Genomic DNA, 20,875 nt, shown 5'->3' with positions numbered 1-20,875 from the left:
TTTTGTATAGAGATATGTTGCCCAGGCTGGTTTCAAACTCCTGGCCTCAAGCAATCCTCCTGCCTCGGCCTCTCAAAGTGTTGGGGTTACAGGTGTGAGCCACTGCACCTGGCCAAAATCATTTTTTTAGAAGGCGATAATAAAAACCTTTTACAACTACCATAAAAGCAAAGAGATTAATTCCATTTTAGAGTTGGGGTGGTGGTGGGGGATGTTAACCTGTGATTGACTTATAAGGGATCTCAGAGAATCTTCATATGCCCATGTACATGATATGCAGGTATATGTGCATATCATCTGAAAGTGTGAGGTTGTGCATCGCACATGTCCCTGTGTGTAATTTCTGGAAAGAAGAGCTATGTCTTTCATCCACCCAGTCTGGGACTCCAAAATGTTGGGGTTTATCACTGTCAGAGAAATTGTAAACATTCTATCTGGGTTCATTTTCACTGAAGCTTCTTTCTATGGGGGACCTCGGTATTTTGTTGCAGATCGATACCAAGGTTGAAGGACTAGAGGCCGGTACGGTGGCTCACGCCTGTAATCCCAGTACTTTGAGAGGCCAAGGAGCGTGGACCATCTGAGGTCAGGAGTTCCAGACCAGCCTGGCCAACATGGTGAAACCCCGTCTCTACTAAAAATAGAAAAATTAGCTGGGCATGGTGGCACACACGTGTAATTCCAGCTACTCGAGAGGCTGAGGCAGGAGAATCACTTGAACCCGGGAAGCGGAGATTGCAGTGAGCCGAGATTGCACCACTGCACTCCAGCCTGAGCAACAGAGGGAGACTCCATCTCAAAAAAAAATAGTAATAAATAAAAAGAAAGGACTAGAAAAAGGCCAATGGCTGAAAGTGGCAAAGCATATTTCCTGACATTCTAGCAGGCGATGGTGAACATTGTTCTTTCTGATGAGGTAACTGCAAATCCTGTTTCATTTACTGGTACATATGTCAACCAACACTTGTGTTTGGCTCTCACTGCAGAAATTTGGGAAACTGATCTTTAAATCAATCAATTTTTAGTAGATTGAGGAGCTAAAGAAAATATTATGTTAAATACTCACAGTGCCAGAAAGCAAGTCTATGATATAACTGTAAAAGTAAATAAGTCCAGAACTGCTTACTGGATAGACTGTACACTGTATATCTGTAAAAAACAAAAACCAGAATGTCAGTGGAAACAGTTTTACAGTCTCTATAACCTGCCTGTTTTTTTTTTTTGTTTGTTTGTTTGTTTGTTTGGTTTGAGAAGGAGTCTTGCGCAGTCGCCCAGGCTGGAGTGCAATGGCGTGATCTTGGCTCACCGAAGCCTCCGCCTCCTGGGTTCAAGCAATTCTCCTGCCTTAATCTCCCAAGTAGCTGGGATGAGAGGCATTCACCACCATGCCTGGCTCATTTTTGTATTTTTAGTAGAGACAGGGTTTCGCCATGTTGGCCAGGCTGGTCTTGAACTCCTGACCTCAGGTGATCCACCCACCTCAGCCTCCCAAAGTGCTGAGATTACAGGCGTGAGCCACCACACCCGGCCATAGCCTGCCTGTTTTTCACAATTTATGTGTATAAGCATGTACAGTCATGCATGGCTTAACGAGGAGGATACAGTCTGATAAATATGTCCTTAGGCACTTTCATCATGCAAACTTCATGGAGTGTACTTACACAAACCTAGATGGGATGGCATACTACACACCTAGGCTGTATGGTATGGACTATTGCTCCTAGGTTACAAACCTGGACAGCACATTACTGCACTGAACACTGTAGGTAACTGCAACACAATGTGAAGTATTTGTGTATCTAAACATATCTAAACAAAGAAAAAGTACAGTAAAAATCCAGTATTATAATCTTAGGGGACCACCATTGCATATGTGGTCCATTGTTAATTGAAACATTGACATGGGGTACATGACTGTATATGTATATTACATTTAGAAATGTCATATATATTCGCATATTTGCACATAGATATGTTTGTGTATTTGTGATTTGCCATTTTCAGTCTAAACCCCAATGTGTCCAATACAGTAACATTTCTTTCTCCTTCTACTTCTCGGTTTCCTTCACTATTCTCCCCACACATCTGGGAATACGTCTTTTTTATATATTTTGTATGTAAGTCCGCATGTAGAGCTTGTTTTTTGCTTGTATGTGTGACTATCAATGCTCCAGATAGAGGCTGCTCCACCAGCTTGGGCTCCAGAGTGCATAGTGGACATGGACTGTGAGTGAGAAATGAACCTTTGTGGTTATTTCTCACTTACAATCTCATACTGTTATGCTGTCATGCCTGCATGCTGTTATTCCATAGCAGTGTGAGCATTATGGGGTCACTTGTCTCTGCAGCATAACCTAGACCATCCTGACTAATACAGTCGCCCAAGAATTAGAATAAAGGTTCTTAACAAAGGAAGCATTGCAGCAAGGTACATGGTGAAAAACAAGCACACTTCATAGTAAACCAGGCCTTACACTCACCCGTGTCTTTGAAAGGAATGAGCACGAAGCTGCTGTTGGTGATCTTGTATTTTGTGAGTAAGACTGGGAGCAAAACCAGCATAAAGATGATCAGAAATATCACCAAATTCAGCAACACCAGGAATCTCAAGAAGGAGAAATAGGACTGAATCCCAGTGCCAAATTTCCCTGGAAAAAACAAACCCGGACATCATTGACCAGGGGTACTGACACACTACGTATCATAGATTCAATCAGCCACAAAAGCTGAAGCTGGAGGAATCAGTAGCTGGAAGAAGGAAGAAACATTTTATTATTTTTTTAATTGTTAGCTTTAAGACTAGATCTTCCAGTGTTTTAACTTTTCACCTGTAGATCTACAATTAATCTTGAATTAATCACTTGAGAATGGTATGAGGGAGGGCTCAGTATTTATCTCTTCCTTATATGAATTTCTAGTTGATTCAGCACCACTTATTGGCTGTCTTTTTTGGAAATAATCACCTGACCATATATGTATGAATCTGTTTCTGAACTCTATCCTGTTCCATGAGTCTACATGTCTATCCTTACACCAATGCTAGACTGTCTTAATTACTGCAGATTTGTAAGACTTGATATATGGTATCTTTCAGCTTTGTTACTCCTCAAGATTGTCTTAGATATCTTTGGTCTTTTGCATTTATATACAAACGTTAGAATTAGTGTTTTAATTTTCACACACAATCCGCTAAGATTCTGATTGGGATTACATAAAATATATAGGTCAATTTGAGGAGAAGTGACATATTTATAATATTAAGTCTTCTGATCTATGAACATGGTATATTTAGGTCTTCCTTAGTTTTTCTCAATAATACTTTATAGTTTTCTGTGTATAATTATTGCATATGATTCTTTAGATATATTCCTAGATATCTAACTTTTATTTTTTTTTTTGACACCAAGTCTCACTCTGTTGTCCAGGGTGGAATGTAGTGGCATGATCTCAGCTCACTGCAACCTCTGCCTCCTGGGTTCAAGGAATTCTCACGTCTCAGTCTCCCGAGTAGCTGGGACTATATGCATGAGCCACCACGCCCGGCTAATTTTTATGTTTTTATTAGAGACGGGGTTTCACTATGTTGGCCAAGCTGGTCTCGAACTCCTGACCTCACGTGATCCACCTGCCTCAGCCTCCCAAAGTGCTGGGATTATAGGCGTGAGCCACCATGCCTGGCCCTGACATTTTTGATATTGTGGTAAATTGTATCATTTAAAAATTTTCAGTTTCTAAATGTTCGTTGTTGGTATATGGAAATACAATTCATTTTATATAGAGACATTTTAACTTAACAATAAACCTTGTTACATTAACATTAATTTTAATAGTTGTCTTTTTAATTATCTACATGCATATCATTGTCATCTGCCAAAAAAATGGCATTTTATTTCTTCCTTTCCAATTATTATCCTTTCCCCCACCCATCCTACTACATTGGCTAGAACTTCCAGGATGATTTTGAACAGAATCTGTGATAATTGGCACCTTTTTCTCATTCTCAATCTCAGGGAAAAAGCTTTTAATATTTCATCATTAAGTATGTTGTTTGCTGTATAATGTTTATAGGTTTTTAAAATCAAAATTAAGAAAGGTCTTATGTATTTCTTATTTGCTAAAAATGAGAACTGAAGTTTATCAATGCTTTTTCTGCATCTGTTGGGATGATCATATAATTTTTTCTTTTATTCTGTTTTGTGGTAAATTACATTGATTGATTTGCAAATAGAAAACCAACCTTCTGCTAGATAACGATTAAATTGCTGAGGACAGAAAGCATTCTGAAGAGCCAGGATGGCTTCTTGTTCTTGGTAGGAGCAAAGAACTTATTACTGGAGACCGAAGATATAAGATACCCACAGTTTTTTGCCACTCTCTAATACTTAGCAATCTGCCAGAGGCAAGAAATTTATCACACCTGCACTTCATGTCAGATAGCACCTACCCAGCCAAGAAATCACAGGGATAGAGCAACTGCAGAGAAAATCAAAATCCTGGTTCCCAGGGAGAATCTACCCTCTACCACACAAGCCACTTTCTGAACGAAAATCTCCAGAAAGCCTACCACTTCGCAAGAGAGGGAGCTAGACACAGTGGCTAAAACCTTGGACTCTACGTCTTGAATGCTTGGGTTCAAACCCTGGTTCTGCCTCACCCCACTGAGTGAACCTGGACAAGATCTCAAACTCTCTGAGCCATGCAAATGACAAGTACCTAAATGAAAGTTTCCTTTGAAGATTAACTGAGGTAATGAGTAAAGTGCTTAACACAATGCCTGGTTCATAGTAAATGCTCAATAACAATTAGCTTTTATTATTTTGCTCCAAACATAATGTTACACCTAAATCTCAAGAGAAAAAGTATGAGTGCATGGTCGAAGTCTTAAATGAGCCAAGAAGCCTTTTAGAAATATGTTATATTCTCCAAATAAAACAACAATAAAAAGGTAGTTCATTGTATAGATTGCCAATTGTATTTTATAGGTCTTAAAATAGTAAATGGAGACAATCATTTCCTTTATTTATCCTACTACATTCCTTACAAACCTCACAAAGTTTCCATTTTAGCAGTTTTGGGGAGATGTTTGAAAAATGTTTGCTGTAAAATAGATAATCCTGGCCAGGCGTGGTGGCTCATGCCTGTAATCTCAGCACTTTGGGAGGCCAAGGCAGGCAGATCACCTGAGGTCAGGAATTCAAGACCAGCCTGTCCAACATGGTGAAACCCTGTCTCTACTAAAAATACAAAAATTAGCTGGCCTGGTGGCACATGCCTATAGTCTCAGCTACTTGGGAGGCTGAAGCAGGAGAATCACTTGAACCTGGGAGGCAGAGGTTGCAGTGAGCCAAGACCGCACCATTGCACTCCAGCCTGGGCAACAAGAGCGAAACTTCATCTCAAAAAATAAAATAAAATACATAATCAAAAAAATGTTTGGCCGGGCGCGGTGGCTCACGCTTGTAATCCCAGCACTTTAGGAGGCCGAGGCGGGCGGATCACAAGGTCAGGAGATAGAGACCAGGGTGAAACCCCGTCTCTACTAAAAATACAAAAAATTAGCCGGGCGTGGTGGCGGGCGCCTGTAGTCCCAGCTACTCGGAGAGGCTGAGGCAGGAGAATGGCGTGAACCTGGGAGGTGGAGCTTGCAGTGAGCCGAGATCGCGCCACTGCACTCCAGCCTGGGTGACAGAGCGAGACTCCGTCTCAAAAAAAAAAAAAAAAAAAAAAAAAAAAAAAAAATTTTAATGTTTCTAATTTTATATTTTGTTTTTTTTTTTAATTTTCATTTTTATTTTTAGATTAAATAGAGACAGGATCTTACTGTGTCACCCAGGCTGGTCGCAAAATCCTAAGCTCAAGTGATCCTCCTGCCTCAGCCTCCCAAAGTGCTAGGATTATAGCAGGCATGAGCCACTATGCCTGGCTAATTTTGTATTTTGGCACAACTTCCAATTTTTGCATACTTGCTATGGACCAAATTGTGTCCCCACTCTTAAATTCATATGGTGAAGCCCTAACCCCCAGTGTCATAGTATTTGGAGATGGGCCTTTGGGAGGTGATTAGGTTTCAATGAGGTCTTGAGAGTGGGGCCCCATGATGGGATTAGTGTCCTTATAAAAAGAGACACTGGACCGTTTGCACCCTTTCTCAGAGCACACTCAAAGCACAGGTTACGTGAACACAGCAAGAAGGCCTGTTCAAGCCTCCAAAACTATGAGAAAAAAAGTTTCTGTTTTTTAAGCCATCCGGTCTGCGGTATTTTGTTATGGCAGCCCAAGCCAACTAATAACAATATTTTAATCCCAAATTCTCACCATTATAGGAAAGTAGGGGTTCACAGTATTTTCAGGGCCTTGGGAACTCTTTGCAGTTTGGTAAAAGTGATGAACCTCGACTCAAGATAATAAGGCTTTCTGTTTGTTTATTTATTTTTTGTTTTGAGACCGGGTCTAGCTCTGTTGCCCAGGCTGGAGTGCAATAGCACAATCATAGCTTACTGCAGCCTCAAACTCCTGGGCTCAGGTGATCCTCCTGCCTAAGCTTCCCCAGAAGCTGGGACTATGGGCATATAGCACCACATCCAGCTAATTTTTAAAACTTTTTTTGGAGCCGGGAGCGGTGGCTCACGCCTATAATCCCAGCACTTTGGGAGGCCGAGAAGGGCGGATCACGAGGTCAAGAGATCGAGACCATCCTGGCTAACACGGTGAAACCCCATCTCTACTAAAAATACAAAAAATTAGCCGGGCGAGGTGGCGGGCACCTGTAGTCCCAGCTACTCGGGAGGCTGAGGCAGGAGACTGGCGTGAACCTGGGGGGCGGAGCCTGCAGTGAGCCGAGATCGCGCCATTGCACTCCAGCCTGGGCGACAGAGCAAGACTCAGTCTCAAAAAAAAAAAAAAAACACTTTTTTTTGTAGAGGCAAGGTCTTACTTTGTTACCCAGGCTGGTCTCAAACTCCTGGGCTCAGATGATCTTCCTGCCTCAGTCTCCCAAAATGCTAGGATTAGGCATGAACCACCGCCTGGCTGGGATAATGTTTTTAATAATATGATAACTGTATGTCTGTTTTTATTTTGTGCATTGAAATTAAAAGTATAACATTTTTAAAAGAATATATAAATGCATAATATTTTAATGCATGAAATAGTTTACTAATATTAAAATATTATAATTTAATATTATTTTTAAATAATACTATTTTATGCATTTAATTTAAATGCATAAGATAAAAACAGATATACAGTTATCATATTATTTAAAAAACATGTGTGATAGAATGATCTATGTGAGCATCACTGAGCACCTTTACTGGCACTTCTTTTGAGACAGAGTCTCACTCCGTTACCCAGGCTGGAGTGCAATAGTGCGGTCTCAGCTCACTGCAACGTCCACCTCCCAGATTCAAGTGATTCTCATGCCTCAGCCTCCCAAATAGCTGGGATTACAGGCATGCACTACCATGCCCAGAGAATTTTTTGTAGTTTAGTAGAGATGGGATTTCACCATGTTGTCCAGGCTGGTCTCGAATTCCTGAACTCATGATTCACCCACCTTGGCCTCCCAAAGTGCTGGGATTACAGGAGTGAGCCACTGTGCCTGGTCTTCACTAGCACATGAAATAACAAGATCTAGTGGCAAGTCTAATAACGACTAAAATTTCCAAGTATTCATGGGCATTAACAGTATTCCAAGATAAATACAACAACTGGAAGGGACAGGAAAATATTCACGATTTTTTCCTGGTGACAAAGACACAGGTTCTGCTAAACCTTGTTGTGGTTTGTTGCTCACATTCATCATGGAAAGAAATGCTCAGTTTCAGCTAGTGGAAACGAAGCTGTACTTGCTGCCCAGACACAGAGACTTCTGCGGAGGAGCCTGCAGAGAGGCCAGGGCGGTGTACCTTCTATGCTGCGAATGTCCTCCCGCCACAGCTCCAGGTGGGTCGTCATCTCTCGAGCCTTCTCTAGGAACCTCTTCCAAGACTTGCTGCTATACCGCTTCCATTGGTCCCATTCGGAGAGATACTTCATTTGTGTCTCCTGAATGTCCCTGCATGGAAAACATGATCATGACAATGACAACAACAGCAGCATCAAGACTCAGCATCCCAGCCTGGCACGGTGGCTCACGCCTGTAATCCCAGCACTCTGGGAGGCCGAGGCAGGTGGATCACCTGAGGTCAGGAGTTCAAGACCAGCCTGGCCAACATGGTGAAACGCCATCTCGGCCGGGCGCGGTGGCTCACGCCTGTAATCCCAAAACTTTGGGAGGCCGAGGCGGGCGGATCACGAGGTCAGGAGATCGAGACCATCCTGACTAACACGGTGAAACCCCGCCTCTACTACAAAAAAAAAGAAAAAAGAAAAAAAAAGAAAAAAGGAAACGCCATCTCTACTAAAAATACAAAATTAGCCAGGCGTGGTGGCGGGCACCTGTAATCCCAGCTACTCCACGAGGCTGAGGCAGGAGAATTGCTTGAACCTGGGAGGCGGAGATTGTAGTGAGCCAAGTGCCATTGCACTCCAGCCTGGGCAACAAGAGTGAAACTTCATCTCAAAAAAAAAAAAAAAAAAGAAAGAAAAAAGAAAAGAAAGACTCAGCATCTCATAAAACCCCAGCTGAAAGGACAGAGAAATATGTGAGCTCTCATACATTGCTGCAAGGAATATAAAATGCTGCCACCGCTATGGAAAAAAGTTTGGCAGTCCATCAAAATGTCAAACAGAATAACCATGTGCCATGCAGTTCCACTCCTAGGTACATACAAATAATTGAAAACAGGGCTCTCAAACAAAAACTTGTCATGAGGCTGGGTGCGGTGACTCATGCCTGTAATCCAAGCACTTTGGGAGGCTGAGGCGGGTGGATCACCTGAGGTCAGGAATTCGAGACCAGCCTGGCCAACATAGTGAAACTCCGTCTCTACTAAAAATACAAATTAGCCAGGCATGGTGATGGGCGTCTGTAATCACAGCTACTTGGGAGGCCAAGGCAGAAGAATTTCTTGAACCCGGGAGGCAGAGGTTGCAGTGAGCCAAGATCGTGCCACTGCACTATGTTGGCCAGTCTGGCCAACAAGAGCAAAGCTCGGTCTCAGAAATAAAAAAAAACTTGTCTTGAGTGTTCATAGCAGCATTATTGCTAATAATGAAAAGGTAGAAACAACCCAAATGTCCACTGACGGATAAGTGGATTATTTAAAATGTGGTCTATCCACACAATAGAATATTATTCAGCCTTAAAAAGGAATGACAGGCCAGGCACAGTGGCTCATGCCTGTAATCTCAGCACTTTGGGAGGCTGAGGCAGGAGGATTGCTTGAGCCTGGGGTCAGGCTGCAGTGAGCTGAGATCTCACCACTGCACTCCAGCCTGGGAGACAGAGCAAGGCCATGTCTCAAAAAAAACAAGGAGGCCAGGTGCAGTGGCTCACACTTGTAATCCCAGCACTTTGGGAGGCCGAGGCAGGCAGATCACATGAAGCCAGGAGTTCAAGACCAGCCTGACCAACATGGCGAAACCCCATCTCTACTGAAAATACCAAAATTAGGTGGGCATGGTGGCAGGCACCTGTAATCCGAGCTACTAGGGAGGCTGAGGAAGGAGAATCACTTGAACCCAGAAGGCAGAGGTTGCAGTGAGCTGAGATGTTGCCATTGCACTCCAGCCTGGGTGACAGAGCGAGACTCCACATCAAAAAATAATAATAATAATTAAATAAAAATAATAAAAATAAAAGCCAAAAGAAAAATAATATTTTGTGACACATGAAAATCACATGAAATTCAAATTTCAGTGTCCATAAATATTCCTAGAACACAGCCATGCCAATTCATTTATGAACCGTCTGCAACAGCAGAACTGAGTAGTTGCAACAGAGACTGCACGGCCCACAAAACTGATCCTGAGTCTAGAGGGAGGGCAAACGTGCTGACATCCAACAACGACAGCTCCCTGGGAGAAGTGCTACAAAAGGGGATGTGGTCAGAGCTCTGGAAACCTGGAGGAGGTGCCCCAAGTCCAAGTTGGTGTTGGAGCAGGGAGTAAGGAGAGCAGGGGAAAGAGAAGGTGCTGGGACCTGAAGGTGAGACAGGAAACGTGAGGAATTTGCCAGCCATCCATGGCACATGGCATATGCCTCCACCCTCCCACCAGCCTGTCCTCCTCCATCAGACAGGGAGCTCCTATTAAAGAAAAGGACTTGAACCTTCCATCCAAACAAGCTTCCCAGTGCTGTGCATCGGGTTCCTTATCTGTAAGTTGGAGTTAGTAAAGTACCTACCCTTAGATCAGTGGTTCTCAAGTGGGGGTGATTTTGCACACCCCCCAAGGAACATCAGGCAATGGTTTGATTGTCACAACTTGGGGCAGGGGGACATGCTTCTGGCTTCTAGTGGGTAGAGGCCAGGGATGTTGCTAAACATCCTCCAATCCACAGACAGCCCTCCACAACAGAGAACTATCTGGCCCCAAATGTCAATAAGCAAGAGTGCAGCCGGGTGTGGTGGCTCACACCTGTAATCCCAGCACTTTGGGAGGCCGAGGCAGGTGGATCACAAGGTCAGAAGATCAAGACCATCCTGGCTAACACAGTGAAACCCCATCTCTACTAAAAAAAAAAAAAAATACAAAAAAATTAGCCAGGCGCAGTGGCAGGCACCTGTAATCCCAGCTACTTGGGAGGCTGAGGCAGGAGAATGGCGTGAACCCGGGAGGCAGAGCTTGCAGTGACCCAAGATGGTGCCAGTGCACTCCAGCCTGGGCAACAGAGCGAGACTCCATCTCAAAAAAATAAAAAAAAAAAAAAGCAAGAGTGCTAAGGTTAAAAAAAACCCTCCCTCGGCTGGGCGCAGTGGCTCATGCTTGTAATCCCAGCACTTTGGGAGGCCAAGGCAGATGGATCACCTGAGGCTAGGAATTCCAGACGAGCCTGGCCAACATGGTGAAACCCCATCTCTACGAAAAATAGAAAAAATTAGCCAGGCATGGTGGCAGGTGCCTGTATTCCCAGCTACTCAGGAGGCTGAGGTGGGACAATCGCTGGAACCCGTGAGGCAGAGGTTGCAGTGAGGCGAGATGGCGCCACTGCATTCCAGCCTGGGTGACAGAGTGAGACTCCGTCTCAAAAAAAATAAATAAAATAGGCCAGGCGTGGTGGCTCATGCCTGTAATCCCAGCACTTTGGGAGGCCGAGGCAGGCAGATCACCTGAGGTCAGGAGTTCGAGAACAGCCTGGCCAACATGGAGAAACTCTGTCTCTACTAAAATACAAAATTAGCCAGGCGTGGTGACGCATACCTGTAATCCCAGCTACTCGGGAGGCTGAGGCAGGAGAATCGCTTGAACCCAGGAGGCAGGGGTTGCAGTGAGCCGAGATCACACCATTGCACTCTAGCCTGGGCAACAAGAGCGAAACTCCGTCTAAAAATAAATAAATAAAATAATAATAATAATTTGAAAACCTTGCCTCAGAGGGTGGAGTGGGGATTAAAGGAAATAAAGAGCTTAGAATAACAACTATTAGCAATTAGAATTATCCTTCCTGGCCCGGTGCGGTGGCTAAGCCTGTAATCCCAGCACTTTGGGAGGCCGAGGCAGGCGGATCACCTGAGGTCAGGAGTTTGAAACCAGCCTGACCAATATGGTGAAACCCTGTCTCTACTAAAAATTACAAAATTAGCCAGGCGTGCTGGCGGGTGCCTGTAATCCCAGCTACTCAGGAGGCTGAGGCAGGAGAATTGCTTGAACCTGGGGCAGGGAAGTTCCAGTGAGCTGAGATCGTGCCATTGTACTCCAGCCTGGGCGACAGAGCAAGACTCCGTCTCACAAAAAAAAAGAATGATCCTTCCTGTGTCCTTTTCTTTGCCACTTTCTTCACTTTCTTTGTTTTTTTTTTTTTTTTTTTTTAGACGGAGTCTCACTCTGTCGCCCAGGCTGGAGTGCAGTGGCACGATCTTGGCTCACTACAACCTCCGCCTCCTGGGTTCAAGCGATTCTCCTGCCTCAGCCTCACGAGTAGCTGGGATAACAGGTGCCCGCCACCACGCCTGGCTAATTTTTCTATTTTTAGTAGAGATGAGGTTTCACCATGTTGGCCAGGCTGTTCTCGAACTCCTGACCTCAGGTGATCCACCCGCCTTGGCCTCTCAAAATGCTGGGATTACAGGCGTCAGCCACTGCACCCAGCTTTCTTTGCCACTTTCTAGGGATTCACTGGTAAACCAGATAGACATGGTTCCTGCTCTCATGAGTCTGTTAGTTTCATTTTTCCAGTGAGCCTGGAAGTCCCTTGATGGAAGAAAATATGTCTCTCTCTCAGGTGTGGCAGAGTTTGGTATAGAGCAGTGGTAGTTTATAAGAATTCAAAATCTGTGAATCTGAAAGAGTGGGAAATAAAATACATTATTTATTTATTTGATTTTTAAATAAATTTATATATGGAATGCTTCATGAATTTGTGTGTCATTCTTGCTCAGAGGCCATGCTAATTTTCTCTGTATCACTCCAATTTAGTATATGTGCTGCCAAAGGGAGCACTAAAATATTTTTTTTGTTTGTTTGTTTTTGAGACAACGTCTCGCTTTGTCACCCAGACTGAAGTGCAGTGGCGCCATCTTTGCTTGCTGTAGCCTCAACCTCCTGGGCTCAGGTGATCCTCCCTGAGTAGCTGAGACTACAGGAGTGCACCACCATGCCCAGCTAAATTTTGTAACTTTAGTAGAAACAGGGTTTCACCACATTGCCCAGGCTGGTCACAAACTCCTGAGCTCAAGCGATCCACCTGCTTCAGCCTCCCAAATTGCTGGGAGTACAGGTATGAGCCACTGTGCCAGCTAAAATACATTTACAAAGTCTCAATGTTTTTTGAGAATACAAGACCACCCAAATTAAAAATAAAACCAAAGATAACGTATTCTCAAACCTACAAGGCACAGTGTATCATCCAATGTGTTATTTTGTTTTGCTATTTTTTTCATAGAGACAGGATCTTACTCTGTCACCCAGGCTGGAGGGTAGTGGCACAATCATAGCTCACTGCAGCCCTCTTAGTCCTGGGCTTGAGTGATACACCTGCCTCAGCCTTCTGAGTAGCTGGGCCTATAGGCACACATCACCACACTCAGCTAATTTTTCTATTATTATTTTATTTATTTATTTATTTATTTATTTATTTATTTATTTATTTTGCAAAGACAGGATCTTGCTATGCTGCCCAGGCTGGTCTGGAACTCCTGGTCTCAAGCAATCCTCCTGCCTCAGCCTCTCAAAGTGCTGTGATTACAGGCACGAGCCACTTTGCCCAACCCTTCTAATGCATTTATGCTACTGACCCTGTGGGGGGGAGTAATTGGAGAGTTAAGCAGAAATAACCACCTCTGTCATTAACCAGGTCAATGGGAAAATTATGTTTTAAATTCTTCAAGAATGGGGGAGATGGCAAGCTACCACCCAAATCCATTCTCCCCTTCTCTGGCACTAGCTGGAGACACTTCCCAGCCTCCCTGGCAGTTAGGTATGACCATGTGGCTAAATTCTCTCTGGTAGAAATGTAAAGAAAAGCGATATGTGCACCTTTCAGACTTGGCCCTTAACTCACTCCCAAAACTCCCGATTACTCAATGAATGTGTGAATGCCTCGTGGCCATGTGACTTTATAAACAGCTCTTTCCATTAGCGGGAGGAATATCTTCCCACCCATTGAATCTGGACTGTGATCTGGTTAGACCACAGACTGCAGTAGGAGGGAAGCTGAGCTGGTTCTAAGCCTAGTCTCAGGAGGTTTCACAGGCTTCTGATCCTCTCTTGGGCTCCAGCTGTTGCCATGCAAACAAACCCGAGCTATCCTGATGATACCATGTGATCATCCCAGCTGAAGCCACCCTAGACCAGCTTACAGCCAGCTGATCCCCAACCTGGATCAGCAGAGCCATCTCCCCAACCACAGCCGACTATGGATAAAGATTCAGCCCAACTGAAACTAGAAGGATTTGTCCAGCTGACTGGTAGACTTGAGAAACTATTGTTTTAGGCTACTCAGTTGTGGGGTGATTTATTCTGCGTAGCTAACTAGTATACTCATACTCCAAACTCTTTCTTTTTGTACTGCTTGGTTGCAGACAAAAATGAGGTTTTAGGGGTATGCAGAGCCACAAGATGGAAAGAGCCTGGGCCCCTGAATGGCTGCAAAGTCCCCCACTGACCTGAACCTAGTACTTTATGGTAGCAAGAAATAAACTTCTGCCATGCACGGTGGCTCATGCCTGTAATCCCAGCACTTTGGGAGGCCGAGGCGGGCGGATCACCTGAGGTCAGGAGTTCGAGACCAGCGTGGCCAACATGGCGAAACCCCGTCTCTACTAAAAACACAAAATTAGCTGGGCACGGTGGCACATGTCTGTAATCCCAGCTACTCGGGAGACTGAGGCAGGAGAATTGCTTGAACCTGGGAGGCAGAGGTTGCAGTGAGCCGAGATTGTGCCACTGCACTCCAGCCTGGGCAACAAGAGCGAGACTCCGTCTCAAAAAAAAAAAAAAGAAAAGGAAAAAGAAAGAAGGAAACTTCTTCTTCTTCTTTTTTTTATTTTTTTATTTTGAGACGGAGTCTCGCTCTGTTCCCCAGGCTGGAGTGCAGTGGTGCCACCTCGGCTAACCACAACCTCTGCCTCCCGGGTTCACGCCATTCTCCTGCCTCAGCCTCCTGAGTAGCTGGGACTGCAGGCGCCTACCACCACGCCCGGCTAATTTTTTGTATTTTTAGTAGAGATGGGGTTTCACTGTGTTAGCCAGGATGGTCTCGATCTCCTGACCTTGTGATCCGCCCATCTCGGCCTCCCAAAGTGCTGGGATTACAAGCATGAGCCACCGTGCCCGGCCTAGAAAGAAACTTCTAATATGTTGAGTATGTTTGGATATCTTTTTTTTTTTTTTTTTTTTTTTAAGGCTAGTCAAGTGAAGCAGTAGGAGTGGAGAAGAAAGTTCGGGTATCTTTGTCAAACAGGCTTACCTTACCCTAAGGAATAAAATTTTAATTATATGAGCTCTTCAGGAAATGCATTTCATGCACAAAACATACCTCTGGGCCATAACATACACAATGCAGGTTCCAGGTGGCTAGTGAACAAACCTTAATCTCCGCTTCTCAGAGATGTTCAGTGCATAATTTCGAAGGGATTGGCTGCTGAGGTTTTCAGCGATTCTGTCCTCCAGCTGGGAGCTGTAAAAGTCAGTTGGCTTTAGCAAAGTGCCGCTTTGCTTGTCCCGGGAACGGACAGTCGTTCTCCTGCGTGCAATGGACCGGTAGCTTGGCAATTCTTGGAGGAAGTTCACAGGTGGAGAGGAGAAGCAACTGGAGTCTAGAGAGAGGTTCTCTATGTAAAAGAAAAGAAAGCCATCATTCACTCCAGTGAGCTCGTAAGCCAAGCAGGAAACTTGGATCTTGCACATCATCACTGAACCTTGCAGATAGTTACTAGCCTGGGTCGGTGACGACAGCATTTTGATCTTATTTTATTTACCACAGTGGTGCTCAGGACAATGAAATCATCTGCAGATGGGCGCACTTTCTGCAGATGCGTTTGCAGACATGCTTTAAATTGCACGATATCTGATTTCCAGTGTTTGGCTGCAGACACTAGCTAAAAGCATGGCCTTGGGCAAGTTATCTAAACTTGCCCAAAGTTTTAAATATTTTAAATATTCGTCAAATGGGGCTAGTAATATTTGCTACAACTTCCTCCCACAGTGTAGGGTATAGGAATGTATTCAATAAAACTCCAAAAAGCATAAAGTATACTATGCAAATGCATGGCAACAATATCAACAACAATAATAATAGCATTTCCTGTGTGTCAGGCATGGTGTTAAGAGCTTCACACATATTCATGGGATCTGGGCTGGCCTCCTGATCTGCTTGGACCAACAGAACACAGCAGAAGTGATGCTGGGCCAGCTCTAAGCCCAGCCTTAGGAGGTCTTGCAGACTTCTGCTTCTCTCTGGAGCCCAGCCAGAACAAGCCTGAGCTAGCCTGCTGGGAGATGAGACTGTGAGATGACCGTCCCAGCTGAGGCCACTCCAGACCAGTCTTCAGCCAGCTTGACCGCCCTGCTAACCACAGACACTCAGAATGAATGACATTCCTAATTTGCTTGCATTTAGAGAGCTGGTGATTGGGCGCACTGCAGACAAAGTCAGGGTTGACAGCAAAACCCTTATCGTTTCTATATCAGGCCAGAGCTAGAAGCCAAGCTTTGCTGTGTCTTGGGCAGCAGGCTAAGGCAGGTCGGCTTTCTGCTGAAGGGGAGGGAAGCTGCCTTCAAGATGGGTTTTATCCCTGATAAGATTTTAGTTGCAGGAAGTTCACTCTGAGTGGAGACAGATAGGACTCAGGGAGAAGAGGGGGCAGGCAGCCATAATTACCTAAGCAATTACCCCTATGCAGCAAAGCTTCTATGGCTTCATCATCGATGCTAAATGCTTGAGTTTGGATCCCCACTCTGTCACTTATTAGCTGTGTGTCTTTGTGAAAGTTACTTAACCTTTCTAAGCCTCAGTTTCCACATCGCAAATATTCATTCAACAACTCTATCTACCATGTGTCATATCCGGAGCTAAGGGAACTGCAATGAACAAGGCAAGTGCCCTACTCACGTGGCAGTTATATTCTGAGATGGGGGAGAGGGATATCAAATAATAAACAGGTAGTAAATATTATGCCAGGAAGTGATAAGTGCAATGAAAAAAAAAAAAAGAACAGAGTGGTGTCAGGGGACAGAGGTGATATGACGGGGGATGAACTGTTTTTGATAAGGTGGGGTCAGGTATGGTCTCTCTTTTTTCTTGAGACGGAGTCTCGCTCTGTCACCCAGGCTGGAGTGCAGTGGCGCACGATCTCAGTCTCTCTTTAAAGGTGACATTTAGCTGAGGCTGAATGAAGGGAAGGGGTGAGATCCCTTAATATTTTGGGAAAAGCACCCCAGGCAGAGGGAACCCGTAAGCGGAAAGGCCCAGAGGCAGGAGTGTGTGTGACAGGTTGGAGGAAGAGTTAATGAGCAAGAATCTGGTAGGCGGTTCCGTTGGTGACCTCCAATGAGTCACACTGGCCCTCTGCGTGGTCCCCTCCTTGAATCTGCACAGGATCTGTGCTTGCTTTAACCAAAGGACTCAGTGGAAGTAATGTTCTGCCATTTCCAGCCCAAAGTCATAAGAGGGCCTTGCAGTAGCCACTTCTGTGTTCTTGGGCCAGGGTCGCCTGGTAGGAAGTCCAACTACCTAGGACAACGAGGTGGAGAGGAAGAGCCCCTAAGCCTACAAAAAGAACCAACAACCTGGGTGACTGCAAGAACCAAGGCCCCAGGCTCGTGTCTTCAACCTCCTGGGACAGCCAGGCACGGTGGCTCACACCTGTAATCCCAGCACTTTGGGAGGCCGAGCCAGGCGGATCACCTGACGTGGGGAGTTCAAGACCAGCCTAGCCAACATGGTGAAATCCCATCTCTACTAAAAATACAAAAAAAAATTAGCTGGGCGTGGTGGCACGTGCCTATAATCCCAGCTACTCAGGAGGCTGAGGTATGAGAATAGCTTGAACCTGGGAGGCAGAGGTTGCAGTGAGCCAAAATTGGACCACTGCACTCCAGCCTGAGTGACAGAGCAAGACTTCGTCTCAAAAAAGCAAAACGAAAGAAAAAAAAAAAAACCCTGGGGCATCTTCACCAGGCATCGCCGTGATGAGGCCACCTTGGGCACTCCAGCCCCAGCAGACATCCCAGGCAGCTCCCCTGTGCCCTGCATCATCCCTGATGCACAGAATCAGCAGAAATAGTAACATGGCTTAAGCCAGCACGTTTGGAGCCGTGTGTTGAGCAACAATAGGTATTTAGGACAGGGAGAATGGAAACGCTGAAGTCAGAGGGGTGGCTGGGGTCGAACCAAGTCGGGCTTTGCAGGCTGTGGCAGGACCTTGGGATGTCATGCTTTGACTGCGTTTTAAAATGTCACCCTGGGCCGGGCACGGTGGTTCACGCCTGTAATTCCAGCACTTTGGGAGGCCAAGGCGAGGGGATCACCTGAGGTTGGGAGTCCAAGACTAGCCTGACCAACATGGAGAAACCCTGTCTCTACTAAAAATACAAAATTAGCTGGGCACGCTGGCGCATGCCTGTAATCCCAGCTATTTAGGATCGAACCCAGGAGGCAGAGGTTGCAGTGAGCCGAGATCGTGCCATTGCACTCCAGCCTGGACAACAAGAGCGAAACTCCATCTCAAAAAAAAAAAAAAAAAAGGCCACCCTGGAGGCTGCAAGGGCAAGGCTGGGGTCAGGACTTGCTACACAGCCTGTTTATGAACATTAAAGGGGATCACATGGATAGAAGGTCCCAGGCAGTGCTTGGCACACACAGAGCTCCATAAAGGCACCAACCGGATGAGGATGGGCAGGGGCAGGGCCAGGTGGGGACCGATCAAGGCCTGGCTCTGACACTGTAATCCTTGCCTTTCTCAGATGGGCAAGTTCAGACACAATGGAGCAGCTGTCCCACTGTAGATGACACACGGACACGTGGCTGGGGCCCTGCCAGTCACCATGTGCAAGTCTACGAGCCTCACCCACCCTTCTACCTCCCTGCCTGGCACACCCTGAGGATATGACACACTTCCATTAGTGGCAGTGGCTCCCCAGAGCCAATGTGAGAGTAGGGCGGGTGTGGCCCCTGAAAAGGAAAAGGGTCTACGCCCTGCATGGAGGCTACTCTCCCACTAGCAGAAACAAAGAGCTATTATTAACCACAAACAAAGGTCTTTGAATATAGAACAGCATGGACCTACTGAATATTCAACAGCTGTGGGGTCAGGGGCCCCAGGCTGGAGCCTGGGTTGGTTTAAAACACTGGCCTGTCACCCACCAGCCAAGCCACCCCAGGAGAGACCACAGCTGCCTCAGAGTCACATTTTTCTCATCTCGGGAATGGAGGATTTAATACCATGGGCCTCATCAGCACGATGGTGAGGAAGGAGTTGCAAACAACGTGAACAACACTGGCTAAGATTTATTGAGTACTTGCCTACCATGTACCAGGCTATTTAAAGTATTTAACATGAGGGCCGGGCGTGGTGGCTCACGCCTATAATGCCAGCACTTTGGAAGGCCGAGGCGGGTGGATTACGAGGTCAGATCGAGACCATCCTGCTAACATGGTGAAATCCCGTCTCTACTAAAAATACAAAAAAATTAGCCGGGCATGGTGGTGGGTGCCTGTGTAGTCCCAGCTACTCGGGAGGCTGAGGCAGAAGAATGGCGTGAACCCGGGAGGCAGAGCTTGCAGTGAGCAGAGATCGCGCTACTGCACTCCAGCCTGGGCGACAGAGCGAGACTCCGTCTCAGAAAATAAATAAATAAAATAAAGTATTTAACATGCATCATCACACTTAATACTCCGAACTACTCTTTGGAGAGAATTATCCCCATTGTGCCAGCATGGTCTCAGCTACTTTGGGAGGCTAAAGCAGGAGGACTGCTTGAGCCCAGGAATTCAAGACCAGCCTGGTCAACATAACAAGACTCCGACCCCAAGAAAAAAAAAAAAAAAAACCCAAAAGACAAACAAAAGAATTATCTCCTTATTACAAATTAATAACTGAGGCTCAGACAATTAGTAAGTGTTGCTTGCTCACACAGTAAGTGTTGGAACTAGGAACCCATCACAGGTTTATCAGCCTCCAAAGCTGTAGTCTTCACCATGAAAAAATTCAGGGGGCCATGGATTTAAAAGTGCTTTGTAAATGTTAAAATACCATATAAGCTGGGCACGGTGGCTCATGCCTGTAATCCCAGCACTTTGGGAGGCTGAGGCAGGTGGATCACTTGGGGTCATGAGTTCAAGACCAGCCTGGCCAACATGGTGAAACTCCATCTCTATTAAAAATACAAAAATTAGCCGGGCATGGTGGCGGGCGCCTGTAATCCCAGCTACTCAGGAGGCTGAGGCAGGAGAATTGCTTGAACCCAGGAGGCGAAGGTTGCAGTGAGCCGAGATCACGCCACTGCACTCCAACCTGAGCAACAGAGCAAGACTCCATCCCCAAAAATATATATAAATAAATAAATAAAAATAAAAATAAAATTCCATACAAATCAATTAGGTAATTATCCTGTTTTTCATACACCACCTACCCCCTCCCAGGAAGAACTGTTCTGATTTTTCCTCTTTAGACACTCCAGGGAAGTTCCTCAACTTCAAACAAAAAATGTCATGACCACGTCTTTGAACACAGGCATCATTATTTTTATAACTAGGATCCACCTCCTCTTATTTGCATATAGGAACACACACTTTTCCCAGCATGACGTCACCTCATTTCTCATGCCAACCTGCAGAGGGCTTCACTGCCCTGGTATTTTTTATTTTTTTCGAGACAGGGTCTTGCTCTACTGCCCAGGCTGGAGTGTACCCTGAACTCCTGGGCTCAAGCAGTCCTCCCACCTCAGCCTCCCAAATAGCTGGGACTACAGATGCACACCACTACACCTGGCTAATTTTTTTTTTTTTTTTTTTTTTTTCAGTTTTTAGTAGAGACAGGGTCTTGCTTTGTTGCCTAGGCTGGTCTCAAACTCCTGGGCTCAAGTGATCCTCCCACCTTAGCCTCCCAAAGGGCTGGGATTACAGGCATAAGCCACCACCCCTGGTCTGCTCTGGCTTTCCAACAGGGAAACTGAGGCCCAGGCATGGTGACTTGCCCAAGGCTTGACTGACAAGACAGACTCCTGGTTTTACCGCAGGTCATTTCAACACTTAGAGCCTTGATGTCCTTCTCATCCTTAAAGAATAAGATAGTCTCATTACAGTTATTATCAGACATTCTACTGAACTGAT

The 20,875-nt window shown here is 45.4% G+C and overlaps 1 protein-coding gene and 1 non-coding gene across 4 annotated transcripts in view; both read right to left on the bottom strand.

Moving 5' to 3' along the window:
- Nucleotides 1-20,875, bottom strand: part of TMC7 (transmembrane channel like 7) — a 75,270-nt gene that overhangs the window by 39,265 nt on the left and 15,130 nt on the right. For all 3 annotated transcript variants that reach the window (XM_055253812.2, XM_055253813.2, XM_055253811.2), the window contains exons 2-5: nt 15,131-15,374; nt 7,908-8,056; nt 2,481-2,648; nt 1,067-1,149 (exon numbers count right to left, since the gene is read on the bottom strand). In XM_055253812.2, the coding sequence (XP_055109787.2) occupies nt 1,067-1,149; nt 2,481-2,648; nt 7,908-8,056; nt 15,131-15,374 (644 nt within the window). The remainder of the gene's footprint in view (nt 1-1,066; nt 1,150-2,480; nt 2,649-7,907; nt 8,057-15,130; nt 15,375-20,875) is intronic.
- On the bottom strand, nt 12,438-12,543 carry LOC129468787 (U6 spliceosomal RNA). Its single transcript, XR_008652846.2, has one exon. It is a non-coding gene; the product is annotated as a U6 spliceosomal RNA (small nuclear RNA).

This window comes from Symphalangus syndactylus, chromosome 18 (assembly GCF_028878055.3).
Source record: "Symphalangus syndactylus isolate Jambi chromosome 18, NHGRI_mSymSyn1-v2.1_pri, whole genome shotgun sequence".
In the NCBI taxonomy this organism is placed as follows: domain Eukaryota; kingdom Metazoa; phylum Chordata; class Mammalia; order Primates; family Hylobatidae; genus Symphalangus; species Symphalangus syndactylus.
Note: the sequence above shows the minus strand (reverse complement) of the source record. Positions and strands in the feature narration are given on the sequence as shown.